The 15,511-nt window shown below is 36.3% G+C and overlaps 1 protein-coding gene across 4 annotated transcripts in view; it reads left to right on the forward strand.

The window, feature by feature from the left end:
• DIAPH3 (diaphanous related formin 3) overlaps window positions 1-15,511 on the forward strand; it is a 484,666-nt gene that overhangs the window by 222,487 nt on the left and 246,668 nt on the right. For all 4 annotated transcript variants that reach the window (XM_027591357.2, XM_027591359.2, XM_027591358.2 and 1 more), the window contains one exon: window positions 800-901. In XM_027591357.2, coding sequence (XP_027447158.1) covers window positions 800-901 — 102 coding nt within the window. The remainder of the gene's footprint in view (window positions 1-799; window positions 902-15,511) is intronic.

Here is a 15,511-nt window from a genome sequence, read left to right on the forward strand (position 1 = left end):
AGCTGTGTAGACTTTTTCCGCAGGATTGTGTAATCATTAAAATTCTAACAGGGAAGATAATTTGTGTGTTTATTTGGTCTTTATCCATTGGGAGTGTTTCTCTTGTCTAAATGTGTGGCATGGGAAAGGCCATGGATAAAAGGAGGAGCCAGAATAACCGAGAACCTGTGGTTTCTGGTCTGCAGGTGATACAGGCCAAAGGCCATGGGCACTTAAGTTCCTAAAGGTTATCTCTATGAGCTTTTTATCTGCAAAATACATCATTCTGTGTCTTCAGTGCCTTTTCAAGTTTTCTTCCCCATCAGAAAAGTTAGTCTTTGTTTTAGAGATACTTTAATTTTTATTATTAAAACTGTTAATCATGTTCATTAAATCTTGGAAGCACTTACATTAAAATTCCCCAAATTTCATTTCTTTCTCTTGCCTTTTAGTAGCAATATGATAATTTCTTTTATCCCCTCGAATGAAGTGTTAAAATGTTTGGCTTTGACTGAAATTTCTCGATCACATTTACCCAGGTGAGAAAGCTGTTCCTTTGGTGTAGGTTGAGTTTTTCTTTCTCAGTTTTGTAGTTAATCAAATAAACATTCAGTGGCGCTAGATTTGAATATATAACTCTAGAGAGAAAAGAGGAAAATTGCCTGCTTTCAAGATGCAGAGAATGCAGTGTAAGGCTGAGGTTACCTAATAAAAGTAAAGATTGACTTTTTCAGTGGTTTCTTTGCAATAGTTGATGAATCTTTCTAGAATTCAAGAAGCACATTTAGTGAAGATATTTTCTTGTGGTTTTAATTTTTAGAACCTAATAAAGCATCTTCCTGATCAAGAACAATTAAGTTCATTGTCTCAGTTCAAGAGTGACTATAACAACCTATGTGAACCTGAGCAGTTTGCTGTTGTGGTAAGTACCATCCATCTCTCAGCATTAGCTCTCCTGGGTGGGGATTTTTATACTGTGCCACACAGGAAAGGAACTGTCAGGCCTTTTCACATCAAGATTGTTTTATAAACCTTTAATGTCCATCTTGCCTTTTCTTTTTTTTAACCTAAGGATATTTATGGAAAATTATCTTGATTTCAAATATATATATTGAAACTATAGCCTTAAAGGAAGTCCAAGGAGTTTTTTAAAGTATAACTTGATTATTTTGCATGTGTTCTCTATTTCATGTCAAAATGTAAGATGAAAACTGCACTCCTATGGCAGACGAGTATATTTATGATTTATTCTGGAGCTACATATTCTAACATCCTGCAAGAGTAACTTCAGTTTCTTGTTCTATCACTCACCTCTGTTCATCTCCTGTTTTAGACTGTGGAATTAGAAATACAGTCTCCTTCCTGGCAATGAGGATGAAAAATGAATACCTTTTAAAAAAAAAAAACTTTGAGACCCCTTGATAATCATCTTGTTCCAGCCTCCTATTTTATAGACGTTGGGGTCCGAAGAGGTGAAAATACGTGCCAATGTTATATATTAGCTGAGTTGCAACTTCAAATTATAATTTTATTAACGTTTCTTTCTTCTCTTCTTTTTTCCTATCATTAAATTATCATTTTGAGGGTGGTTACATTCAGTCATTATGAGAATACTTTAGTGTTTCATTTATTTTTATTTTTTTTTTAAAGATTTATTTATGAGAGAGAGAGAAACGGGGAGGGGCAGAGGCAGAGAGAGAGAAAGAGACTCTCCGCTGATTGGGGAGTCTGACATGGGGCTCGATCCCAGGACCCTGGGATCATAATCTGAGCTGAAGGCAGACGCTTAACTGACTGAGCCACCCAGGCACCCCCATTTTTTTATATGTAAGATGATTTTTTTCCCTTTTATCTTCAGTTCTATTACCAATCTCCAGGGATATGATGGAATTGTATTTGAAATAATTTTGAAAGTTTGGGTTGGCTAACTAAAGGACTGTCTGCATACCATATTTTGCATGTTGTAGGCATTTGCTCTTAAACTACTTCCTGTTTCTTCATAAACCCATTCTCCTCACCCCTCTCCACAGCACCTGCCCCCTCCCTGAGTTCACAAAATGCTGATTAGAACACAGAAGTGGGGTGGGGGGGAGCAGGGTTTTTCCTATTTATAGTCTTACAAGTTTGATTATAAAACCTTTTAACTTATTTTCTTTACAAAAAATTTTTTTTTTTTTTTTTTTACCCAGTTCTCTAGGGTACTATTTTCTCTTCTCTTTTTCACTTTCTTCTGTATTTCCTTGTTTGCTTTATATTCTTTTACCTGATCACGTTGTCTTTCTTTTGCTCCCTATTTGATGCTCTACCTGCACTGTCTTCCATTGGGAATAAGTGAGTAAGGGAGGATTTGCATTAAATTTTTAACCACAGACTTTTTTGCCCATCTTTTTTGACTCTTGAATGAAGATTACAAAATGTAAAATTACAGTTTTAAAATACTTCCCATTCACATTAAATCTTATGTGTAAAACACATACAAGCTTATGTGAAAATGCCTCTTTAGCAAGTAACTTATTACACTGCACATCATCACAGAAAAAATGTAAAACTCTTGCCATGTTTTAGTGATTTTCACAGAAGAGTGAGCTCAAACTTGAAGTTATTTTAGGTATATTTAAAATAGCCAGGTTATGTCCTCCTTTGAAAATCTGGAGTTCACATCAAAGAGCCGTGTTTTATAAGCGGTGGTATTGTAGGGGTCAGAAAGTTAAAACAATTATATTTCCACATACTAGTGCTAGAGATTATAGTTTTGATTTTAAGACAAAGATGGACCACTTCCATTTCAGGACATGTCAACTCAAACTTGACCTTGAATCTTCACATTCCATGCCAGGTCATACCTGACTGCAAGTGGAATTTAATCTAAAAAGAGTAATGCTATTGAAAAACATCTGCTAAAGACAATATGAACAGTGCTTTATCATATGTTGATTGTGAATATTCTTGAACACATTTTTGTAAGTTCTAGTTTGTGTGGTACCAACATTTTAAGACATAATTGCTTTTGTGAAGAAAGGAGAAAGTAAGTTGAGGAAAATACAGTGTGTGTGTGAGTGAGTGTGTGTGTGTATTTTTTTTTGTCAAATAGTAATATTCTTCAACTTTACCTTCTTCCCTTGCAACCTTTCACCATTCCCAATCTGTCTCCTTCTACTTCTCAGACACCTACCTCCACCAAAAAAGAGAGGGGGAAACCTACTTAAAGTTCTAAACAATACTTGAGAATTACCAAAAAATATGATGGACAAAATTCTAGAGCAGTGTGGAATACCTGAAGTTTTTTGTTCTTTCTGGAATAAATGCTCAATATTAAGTTTCTTTAAAGAGTGGTATGTTTTCAATTTATCAAGATTATATAAGTAAGATGATTTGGTGGTTTTAGGAAACTGACTATAATTATCGTGTATTTCTGTGATTCCCATTATACTGTTTCATTTTTAAAGTAATAAACTTAATTATGTTTGTATCAGATGGGCTATTACCTTGAGGTAAGCTAAACTGCAGATTCCTACATGACTTTTAGCTTTTAGAAAAACATTTACTTATTGACTAAACTTAGATTTAAAGTACTAATCATTTCTACCTAAAAACTATCAATGTATCACAGACAAGGAATAGGCAAGGGTTAGGGTAGACTTTGCACCCCCAAATGAGGCCAACATTTGCCTTTTCATTTTCACCCAAGAGGGACTTTTAGCTCTGTATCGTCTTCCGGTTCTGTGACCTGATAGTGATTTCTGTATTGTTTTCATTTTAACAAAAATCACTTAAGGGTAGCTCAGCCTGTTAGGCGTCCAACTCTTGGTTATGGTCTCGGGGTCGTGAGATCAAGCGCCACATCAGGCTTCTCATTGGGTGTGGAGCCTGTTTAAGATTCTCTTTCTCCGTCACCCCTTCTTCTTGCTCTCTCGCTCCACAAAAAAAAAAAACAAAAAAACAGTGAAAACTCTACAGTTACATTATTTGCCAGTTTAACTTTTTCTTTCATCCAGTTATATAAATTTACTAATTTGATTCATGTGGATTACAGATTTCTCACAAAAGGTATGTTCCATTTCAACAAACATCAAAATTTGGTATGATAAAGTCACTATAGTTGTTTGCATTATATAAACCTTAATCCCACTAAAGAATTATGTAAAACAATAAACAAAGCAACTCCACCAGGACACTGGCATTTGTTTACATCATTTTCCCTTTGATGGAAAGGCAGTGTGCAAAAGTGATACATTCAAAATGCTAGTAACCAATGTCCATTGAAGACCAATTTGAATATATAAGACATAACACGTAAATTAGAAATATGTTTTACTTTTGTCATGTATTACTTAGATACAACGTTTTAGAACACTGTGTCCTGTATAGAGTGTGGTATACAAATAGACTATTGAGAAATACAAATAGACTATTGAGAAATACTATGAATAAATATTCATTGGATTGTATGTCCCTGAAGCTTGCTTTTTTTTAATATTTTATTTTTTTAATTTAAATTCAATCAGTTAACATTAATGTGTATTATTGGTTTCAGAGGTAGAGGTCAGTGATTCATCAGTCTTATAGCCAGTGCTCATTATATCACATGACCTCCTTAATGTCCATCACCCAGTTAGTTAGCCCATCTCCCAACCCCCCGCCCAAGCAACACTCTTTCCTATGATTAAGAGTTGCTTATGGTTTGTCTCTCTCTGATTTTGTCTTGTTTTATGTTTCCCCTATGGTTCTGTTTTCTTTCTTAAATTCCACTTGAGTGAGATCATATAATTGTTTTTCTCTGATTGACTTTCATATGTGTGTATTCTTTCCAGGTTTTCTATAATATAGTATTTCATATGCACTTTATTTCTTCCTTGAAATTGGAAGCAAAATTTTTTAATGCAGATACTATCACTATTCAAAAAAACAAGTTTTTAATGCATGAATACTAGATACAGGTACTTTTGTGCCTTGAAGGGTTTAGTCATTCATCTGTTACTTTTAGTAATTCAGAGTCTTGAGGTACCTTCCTGAACTAATTCTCCTTGCAGTCTTTATGACTTGGACCTCGGCCAGCTGAGCAGGACAGTTGTTAGGTGTTCTGGAGCTGGTCCTGTCTGCTCTGTAGTCTAGTTGTGATGGTGACATTGGCTGTGGTTGGTGGTCTGGTACCTTTTGGAATTGATCCTCTGGCGCTATGAATTCAGGGTCTAATAGTTTGATACTATTAAGTTGTTTCTGTAGCTGAGTAGAGTATAGTTATATGTCCTATGTTTTCTGGGAGATTTTGACATATGAAAAATAATATCCCTTCAAAAATCTGAAACAGTTACTGAGAGACTAGAGGTTCTAGTCAAACGGTATTTTAAAGGAGTGCTCTGGGAGGTGGTCTATCTCTGTATCTTTTTGTGTGACTTGAATGAGACCATTTGCATGCTGATTTTATTTGTTGGTTTGGGTTCTGGGCAGAGGACATTGAATACTAACTGTGCCTAATTTGAAATATTCTTTTCCCTGGACAGTTCAGGACTCTTTTTATTGTTGAGAAATCAGTTTATATTTGGTAGGCCCTCTCATGCTTTATTCAACTTAATTTTCTATCAATAAGTGAAGAAGTAAAAATATACCTGCCTCTTTTCTTGGATTCCTTCCTTCCCTCTTCAGCTCTAACACCTCCTCACTTATCCTCCCAAAATACTGCCTACTTATCAAACCTGATTTTAGTTTTATGACTATTTTTTTATATTTGCAGTTTCTGTGATCAGTAAACCGTTAGGTAAAATCACTGTTCTCACAGTATCATGGTTTAACTGTGGGAGAAATGAGATATGTGAATATACAGTGGGATCAGAAGATGAGCTGAAGTTTGGAAAAATGCCTAAAAATTTGCATTTGAAACTTGGTGCAGTAGACTTTCTTTGATTAAAAATTCTGAGTTTTTGAGTATTTGTCTCCACATTATTTAATTCTGTTAAGCTGCCTGTTCTTCAAAGGGATTAAAACATTTATAGGAAGACTGAATTGAACAAATGTCCTGTTTGTGTTCTGTATTTTGAGCTGCCACCATTTGGTGTCACTATAGGGCAGGGCTTTTAAACTTTGTGCGTGAGAAGGCTCCATTGTTTTTTTGTTTTGTTTTGTTTTTAAATCAAACTGTTGTAGGAAGTTTATGCATATTTCCTTGCATTAAAAATGCCTGTTTTAGAATAAACCCTAATATTCTTGTTGTAAAGCATTCAAATAATGTATAAAAATATTGAATACATTGTGGAAGTTCCTGATATCTCACTAGCTCACTGCATCCCGTACAAATTATTTTTAACATTTTGTTGGACTTCCAATCCTGTTTCTTTGTATTCACAAATATATGCATGTTCATATGAATATTTAGAAAAATATATTGTTCGGAAACTTTTTCATTGTAAAAAAAATATATGTTGAAGATAGTTATTTTCATGATGTACTGGTTTTAAACTTTTTTTTAAGGTTTTATTTATTAGAGAGAGCACAAGCAGGGAGAATGGCAGGCAGAGGGAGAAGCAGGTTCCCTGCTGAGCAGGGAGCCCGATGTGGGACCGGTCCAGGACCTTGGGATCATGACCTGAGCCGAAGGCAGACGCTTACCTGACAGAGCCACCTGAGTGTCCCTGGTTTTAAATTCTTTAATGGTATTTATGGTCTTTAATGTGACTTTTTCTTTTAACTCTTCCTCTAAAGGATGGTTAGTTGGAGGGTTTTAAAATAATTTTGTATACATCTTCATGTATGTACTTGGATGCACTCTTCAGAAATATTATGTCAGTACCCATTAAATTGTATGTCTCCAGGATTTTTTAAAAGAGTAATTCTGCATTCATCTTTATATATGCATTTGAAGGCAGTGTATCTTAGATGTTGTGAGTATGGACTCTGGATTTCAATCCTAGACCAGCCGTATCAGCTGTGTGCTCTTGGGTAGTTATGTATCTCTACCTCAATTTTCTTATTTATGAAATGGGACTATATTATTTCTTTGTGCTGCCATAACAACTTACCTACAAACTTAGTGACTTCAAACAACAGAAGTTTATTATCTAATAATTCTGGAGGTCAGAAGTCCAAAATGGGTCTTCAGGGCTGCATTCCTTCTGAAGGTTATAGAAGAATATTTGTTTCCTTTTTCCAACTTCTGGAGGCTGCTCACATTTGTTGGCTCATGGTCCAGCGTCATTGTGGCTTTTGTCATCACATCTATGAACCTCTCCTCTCCTTTTATAAGAGTCTGTGATTATATTGGGCCTACTTGGATAACTCATGATAATCTACCCCTCTAAACATCCCTAATTTAATCACATCTGCAAAGTCCCTTTGACATGTAAAATAATGTATTCAAAAGTGTTAGGGATTAGTGGTTATATTTAAGGGATCATTATTCTACCAATCGCGGGGGCAATAATAGTGCCTACCTCCATTATGTTCTTCTGAGTATTAAAAAATCGATATAGTGAATATGTGTAAATCCTCTTATAATGATAAACTCTTTATAAAGGTTAGCTTTCTTTTTTTTAAATTTTTTATTATGTTAATCACCATATATGACATCATTAGTTTTTGATGTAGTGTTCCATGATTCATTGTTTGTGCGTAACACCCAGTGCTCCACGCAGAATGTGCCCTCTTTAATACCCATCACCAGGCTAACCCATCCTCCCACCCCCCTCCCCTCTAGAACCCTCAGTTTGTTTTTCAGAGTCCATCGTCTCTCATGGTTCATCTCCCCCTCTGACTTACTCCCCTTCATTCTTCCCCTCCTGCTATCTTCTTCTTTTTCTTTTTTCTTAACATATGTTGCATTATTTGTTTCAGAAGTACAGATCTGTGATTCAACAGTCTTGCACAATTCACAGCGCTCACCATAACACATACTCTCCCCAGTGTCTATCACCCAGCCACCCCATCCCTCCAACCCCCCACCACTCCAGCAACCTTCAGTTTGTTTCCTGAGATTAAGAATTCCTCATATCAGTGAGGTCATATGATACATGTCTTTCTCTGATTGACTTCTTTCACTCAGCATAACACCCTCCAGTTCCATCCACGTCGTTGCAAATGGCAAGATCTCATTCCTTTTGATGGCTGCCTAATATTCCATTGTGTATATATACCACCTCTTCTTTATCCATTCATCTGTTGATGGACATCTTGGCTCTTTCCACAGTTTGGCTATTGTGGACATTGCTGCTATAAACATTGGGGTGCATGTACCCCTTCGGATCCCTACATTTGTATCTTTGGGGTAAATACCCAGTAGTGCAAAGGTTAGCTTTCTTATTAATATTATTTTTTTAGGAAAGAGTCCCAGAATTTCAATCGCTAGGTTAAAGGTATTTTTTATCTTGATAGTTAGTGCTAAAATACTTTTCCAAGATACACGTGTCAATGTATACTTTTAGAAACAATATATGTGTGCATTTTTTTTTCTGGTATAGTCATCGATGCTTAATATTATCTCTTTTCCCTTGTTTTTATGTATTTTACTTTGTTTCTTGGTTATGAGATGATATTAAAGCAGTTATTATTTATTTTTCTTCTTAGAACTGCCTATAATATCTTTTTTCTTTTTTTCTTCTAGCTTGTAGGATCTTACATAATCTTGTTACTCCTTTGTAAATATTTACAGTTTTTCTTAATGCTTCTCATTTGTCTCTGCTTTTAGTTATGTCTTTTTTTTGTTTTTTTTTTTTTTAGCATTTTTGAAGTTTGGTTTTAAAAGTGAGTTGAGATAAAGACCTATGTTACTCACTTAATGATAGGAATGTATTCTGGGTATACGGACAAGCGTGGTCCTTTGTATATAACAGGAGCATGGTTCCTTGTTTATAATAGGACCAGTTGATTCAGTCTTTAGTTTGATTGCAGGGAAGATCTGTAAAGATATAAAATGAGTGTGAAATACCACAGACTATCCTTCACTGCCTCCCTAAAATCCTTCAGTTGCTTCCCATAGCTCTTAACATGGATGTCTACAGTTCTCTTGAATAGCATTAGGCTATTTTTTAAAAAAAAAAAATCACTGAAGTATAATTGACATAAAACAAAATGCACATATTTAAAAGTTGTAGAATTTGATTAATTTTGACATATATGAATATACTCTTGAATCCATCACCATAATCAAGATAACGAGCGTACCCATCAGCCCCAAATATTTCCTCAGGTCTTTCTAGAAGCCCCTCCTTCCCATCCACCAAGAACTCAGTCTTTAATGAAGCATTCCTGCCTCCCCTCCCTCCTGTAGTCTTAGTTTTCCCCTATCCCTCGTCTTTCCTTAACAACTTGCTGAACTCTGAAGGCACCATACTTAGGCCAGTTGGTATGCTTCCTTTCCCCTTTGAGGAAGACTTCTCTGGAATACTTTCCCTACAAGATTCATTATCCCTCCTCTTTGTACTGTACTGTCCTGTGCATATCTCCAAATGGCTGTTATTCCCTTAGAATGTAAGTGTTCTTTTACACCAGACAGTCTTCATTTATGCTTAGAATTTTCTGTAGGCTGAAATAGCTCATGTTGATCTTATTTCTAACACATAGTGTATCTTCCAGTACATGGTGACCACATGATATTAGCTAAATGAATATGTGAAATAAGAGATGAACAGAAAGGAGGGAATATATATGGTAAGAACAATAAAATAATAGTGTGAATTTTTTTACAGAAGATGTTGTTTTAGAGCAGTTTTTGGTTCACAGCAATACTGGGGGGAAGTTACAGAGATTTCCCATATACCCTCCCCCTACCACATCCATGACCTCCCCCATTATCCACATTCCCCCCACCCCCACCCCAGAGTGGTACATTTATTACAGTTGATGAACCTGCACTGACATTATTATCTCCCAAATTCCATAGTTTACATTACAGTTCACTCTTGGTGGTGTACATTTTCTGGGTTTGGACAAATGTATAGTGATGTGTATCCGTCATTATGGTATGATATGGATATTGTTATTGCCCTAAAACAAATGTCTTTTAAAATCACTTTTTAAAAAAGTTTTTATTTAAATTCCAGTTGGTTAACATACAGTGTAATATTAATTTCAGGTGTATGATATAGTGATTCAGCACTTACACACAACACCCAGTGCTCATCACAACAAGTGCACTCCTTAATATGCATCACCTATTTAACCCATCTCACCACCTACCTCCCTGTGGTAACCATCAGTTTGTTCTCTATAGTTACAAATGTTTCTTGCCCCTCCCCCCGCCATTTTTCCCTTTGCTCATTTGTTCTGTTTCTTAAATTCCACATAGGAGTAAAATCATACAGTATTTGTTTTTCTCTGACTGACTTATTTTACTTAACACGATACTCTCTAGTTCCATCCATTTCATTGCAAATGGCAAGATTTCATTCTTTTTTATGGCTGAGTAATATTCTGGTGTGTGTGTGTGTGTGTGTTGAAACACACCACCTCTTCTTTATCCATTCATCAGTTGATGAACACTTGGGTTGTTTTCATAATTTGGCAATTGTAGGTGAAGCTGCTGTAAACATTGGGGGGCATGTATCCCTTTGAATCAGTATTTTTGTATTTTTTGGATAAATACCTACTGGTGCAATTGCTGGATCACAGAGCAGTTTTATTTTTAACTTTTTGAGGAACCTCCATACTATTTTTCAGAGTGGCCACACCAGTTTGCATTCCTACCAACACTGCAAGAGGGTTCCCATTTCTCTACGTCCTCATCAACACCTCTTGTTTAACTTATGTTGTTGATTTTAGTCATTCTGACAGATATGAGGTGATATCTCATTGTAGTTTTGATTTGCATTTCCCTGATGATGAGTGATGTCTAGCATCTCTTCATATGCCTGTTGGCCATCTCTATTTCTACTTTGGAAAAATGTCTGTTCATGTCTTCTGCCCATTTTTTAATTGGATTATTCATTTTTTGGGTGTTGAATTTGATAAAGTTCTTTATTTTGGATACTAGCCCTTTATCAGATATGCCATTTGCAAATATTTTCTCCTGCTCCATAGGTTTGCCTTCCAGTTTTGTTGTTTCCTTTGCTGTGCAGAAGCTTTTCATTTTGATGTCCCCTTAGTTTATTTTTGCTTTTGTTTCTCTTGCCTCAGGAGACATAAACTCACTTTTTAAAATGAAAATGTTAAGTATTTTTAAGATAATTATTTTAATTTTTGTTAAAATGAATCTCTAGATAATGATTTCTCTTTGGCAAGAATGGGTGAACTCAAAAGCAGACCAAGTAACTTAGGAGCATAAAAGTCTGAATTCGCTCTTCTTTTAAGAAGTAGAACTTAACCACCCTGTGAAATGCCGCCACTTGTTCGCCGGGCACTGTACGCTATGTTCTTTTGGTATCACACCTACCTTGGACCTTTACCTTGATGCTCTTTTAACTCAGAAGGCCATTCTTTTTAAAGTCCATTGAATATTCAGGGTACCCTGTAGAGTATTTCTTATGGTACTTAGTGGTTTTCTTTTATAATAGGTGTTGAGGAAATTGTGATTTGGTGTAAGAATCATGGTTTATTGAAGCACCTTTAGGAAAGACTAAGTGGTAAGGAATATGAAAGAGTATCTCCATTGAGCTGTTGCTTTTCCAGACTAAATATCTCCAAATTTGTCTTTCATGCTTTGGGTGTTGGTTATTTCAAGAGCTTTGCAAATGGCCTGCTACAAGATCAGTCATGTTTCACAGAGTTCTCACTTGAAAACTTAATGAAAGACATGAGATTAGTATGATAGAATTTCTTTTCCATTTTGGTTTCCTGCAATTATTTCTTCCTTTTCTCTTTGATCTTTCATCTTCCATCTTGTCTGTCAATGAGAGAAATCTTGCCAGTCTCTCCTCCTGGAAGCTAGAGTTCTGTTTTGTCTTCTGCTTTTTGGTGCCTGTCCTGGAGTCCAAGTTCTCTCAGATTTCATGATGCTTTAGACAGCACTTTGGCAAATGCATCTGCAAATCTTTCACTACCCAGGGAGGACATTTGTTTAGAATAATAAATGATTATAACTAGATTCATAGCTATTTAAATCTTAGAGGTCTGCTTCTCTTAAGATCCTAAGCATTCAGCTGTTGTTCGGTTATTCTCGTCACTCTGCTTTGCAACCTTCTTGACATGCTTCTACCAGGATCCAGGACTTAATATAGGCTCGCTAGCACAGATGGTTTTTCTTTCACCTAGTTCAAGGCTTATTAATTTAGCTTGCTTTCAGTTCTCATTGATTTGCAGCTAAAATTCTGCAGACATTTAGTACTCTCATTTTTCTCATGCGCTGATTTTTGTCTTTCATCACCTTCAGTAGTTTAAGCCAAAATAGTCACAATTCCATTTGAAGTTTTAATTAAACTTATAGAAGTTTTGTTGGTGTGAGTAGTTAAAATCAGTTGTCAGTTGGAAGGTATTTTCACCTTGCCCACTCTAATATTTTCTTGGAAGATCTTGTTCACAGATTTTTTTGTAGTTCTTCCTACACATGACACAATGGAGTTAGACATTGACAAAACTTTTCAAAGTCCACTTACATCTTCTCTTTACAAGTTTAACGGATGTATCGATTCAACCAGATATACTGAAATATACAGAAAATTAGAGGTCTTCTTATGGTTGAACTTAACATGGCTTCACTGCTAATAGATTATGTTTAAGAACCATTTGAATATTGATTTGAGCTCGCATTAGATTCTTACAAAATGGCTCCAGGTAGCAGTTTTTCCATTAGTGTAGGCCCTGACCTTCTGATGTTACAGGAGGCTTAGATCGCGAGATATTTTATGGAAGAATTGTGACCTTGAAATTGTATTGGTAACTGCACCACCATCTAGCTGATCTTTTTATTTTAATATCTTGTCTCCTGGGGTTCAGAAATGATTCATTCATTTGTGCATTTATTTGATAAATATCGACTACCTACTGTGCCCTAGGCATTGCTCTAGGCTCTGGGTGAAGTGCATTGGATGTGTCTCTTATTCCTTGTTGGTCTTACATTTCTGAAGATGATAACAATAAACACATAAACAAAAACATAATGTAATATCAAGAAAAAGTACTCCTCAGGAAGTGGTGGGGTGAGGGTACGTGTATGTGTGTATGTGAAATTAATAAGACTAGAAGAGAGAATATTTAGCCAAAGCTCAAGTGACTGTAGTTAGCTGTGTGGCTGTCTTGGGGAAAGCACATTATAGACAGAGAAAACCACAAGCACCAAGGCTTTGAGGGATAAGTGAGTTTGGCCCAGCCAAAGGCCGTGGCTGTGGCAGAGTAAGGAGGGGATGAAGGGGGATGTAGGGGATGAAGTTAGATCACCTGGGCCTTGGAGCCATGGCATGAGGCCCATGGACTTTATTCTGAGAAAGCCATCAGAGTTTGAAATAAGTGAAATAATTAGATGCTTTATGAGTATTGTTCTAGCAGCTGTGTGGGGGAACAGATTGTGGGGAGGGGGCATAAATTCAAGTCAGTGGCCAATTAACATGCCATTCTAATGGTCTAATGATGAAGGTGAGGAATAGTGCTGGCTTGACAGGCTGGATGGCACTGTCCCTGGGGACCAATGGTCAGATTCTGGGTGTATTTGGATAGATGGGATTCCAGATATGAGAGGAATCAGGCTGACTCCAAAGTTCTTGGCCTGTGTAAGTAGAAAGGTAAGCATTTCCAGTCACAGAGATGAGGAAAGGGCTTGCAAGAGGAACAGACTGGGAAGGGGCATCACTTAACATGTCTGTAGACCTCCAAATGGACACATGATGTATGTAGTTGGGATGTAAGTTGGCAGTTCAGGGCTGGAGGCATAAATTTGGGACCATGGTATTTAAAGCTGTGATCTCTGGATGAGATCACCTAGGGAGTGAATTAGAAATGCAACGCAGGAGGCAGTGAAGGTCAAGGCAAAATATGCAAACCCTACTGGGTTTTGTTTGTTTTGTTTTGTTTTGTTTTGTTTCAGTCTTCTCCCAAGAGAGGGACTCACCATCAGCAAGGTTGTGTTTGTTTTTACAGCTATCACCTCTCTGAGGAAAATTGTAATCCCCGGTCTAGGGAATTGTACCAGGTGAGTTTATAGTATGACACTATTGCAGTTTGTTTCCAAAAACTAAGTGTGAGCCGGGGTGAGAGGGCTATTTGGCATTTGTAGAATATAATTCATCAGGGACCCCATTGGAGAGAAGCTCGTGTTCATGAGAATATGTGTCTGTGGAAAGAAAGAAAAAACTTCTTTTGCCTCTAAATCTTGCTCTCATATGAAAGAAAATGGAATAATCTCTAGCACATCATCTTACTAAAGGTATAGTGCCTATATCTTAAACTAAGATAAAGTTAAAATGCCAAAAGTATGTAGACATATTCCATGATAAAATAACCCTCTCATTTAATCGAGGGATTGAGTTCATTAAGTTCAAATCGACATAAAAATAGTAGTATCAAATTCTGCCAGTAAGGGGGAAAAATCACTCGCACACTACCAATTGTATTCTCTGTAGAGTGGGAGGGTAAGTTGAATTGAGCTCAAAACGAATTCTCTTACGAGCTTTTGTTACCCTCGTTCCCTTGAAATTAATAGAATGTCAGCTATATTAAATAACTTTGCAATTCCTTAATTTATTAGAACTAATGAAAACACAGCATGATCAGAATTATAAGCTATTTCAGAGTTCCTAACTCTGTTGAGTTTCTCACAAAGTTTGAATTTTCAGCTGTGTTTGTCTTGATCGTCTCTCTTTATTCACTTGATGACAAAAAGGTTCAATGTTTGCTTGTGTTTTATGCAATATATATGTAAAATGTGTGAAAGATTTGATAATAGTGCCTACCTCAATTTATTTTCAACCAGTTTATTTTTAACACAACAGCCAGTGATCTAAGTCAGTTAATATCTCTCTACCTATAACCCTGGAATGGCTTCCCACCTCAGAAAAATCCCAAATCCTTGCAATGGTCAAAGAAGTTCTATGGAATCTGCCTTTGCCTCGGTGTTCTTGGCTCATCTTCTACTGTGTTCCCCTCGCTAACTCTGCTTTAACCACATGGCCTCTGTAATATTCCTTGCAATGCCAGTCACATTCTTGAGGATTTTAGATTTGCTGTTTACTCTCCTTGGACCTTGCTTCCACCAGATTTCCAAAATGGCGTGCTTCTTAATGTCCTTATGGTCTTCGTTCGTATTTCTACTTCTAGAGGTCTTTTCTGAGTACTCTGAAATTACATGCCCACTTGCCCAAAGCACTTCTTTCCTCATCCCTGCTTTATTTTTCTCCCAAGTATTCATTGTTTTCTCATTATATTACGTTTTGTCCATTAAGCTATCTATTAAATCTATCATAAGAATGTCATCTCAGGAATCATTTTCTCAGGTATCTCTTGGTGAATTCCTAACGTCTTGAAAACCATTTGGCATGTGATAAGCACTCCACAAATATCTGATGAATGAATGAATAAATTTTCCTTAAGGTACTATATGATTTATTGTAAATACTGAGATACTAAAACTATCTAGCTCTGGGCTTACTGAGGCTTGCTATGCAACATATTCCTAGTATTG

Source organism: Zalophus californianus, chromosome 3 (assembly GCF_009762305.2).
Source record: "Zalophus californianus isolate mZalCal1 chromosome 3, mZalCal1.pri.v2, whole genome shotgun sequence".
NCBI classification, from domain to species: Eukaryota; Metazoa; Chordata; class Mammalia; order Carnivora; family Otariidae; genus Zalophus; species Zalophus californianus.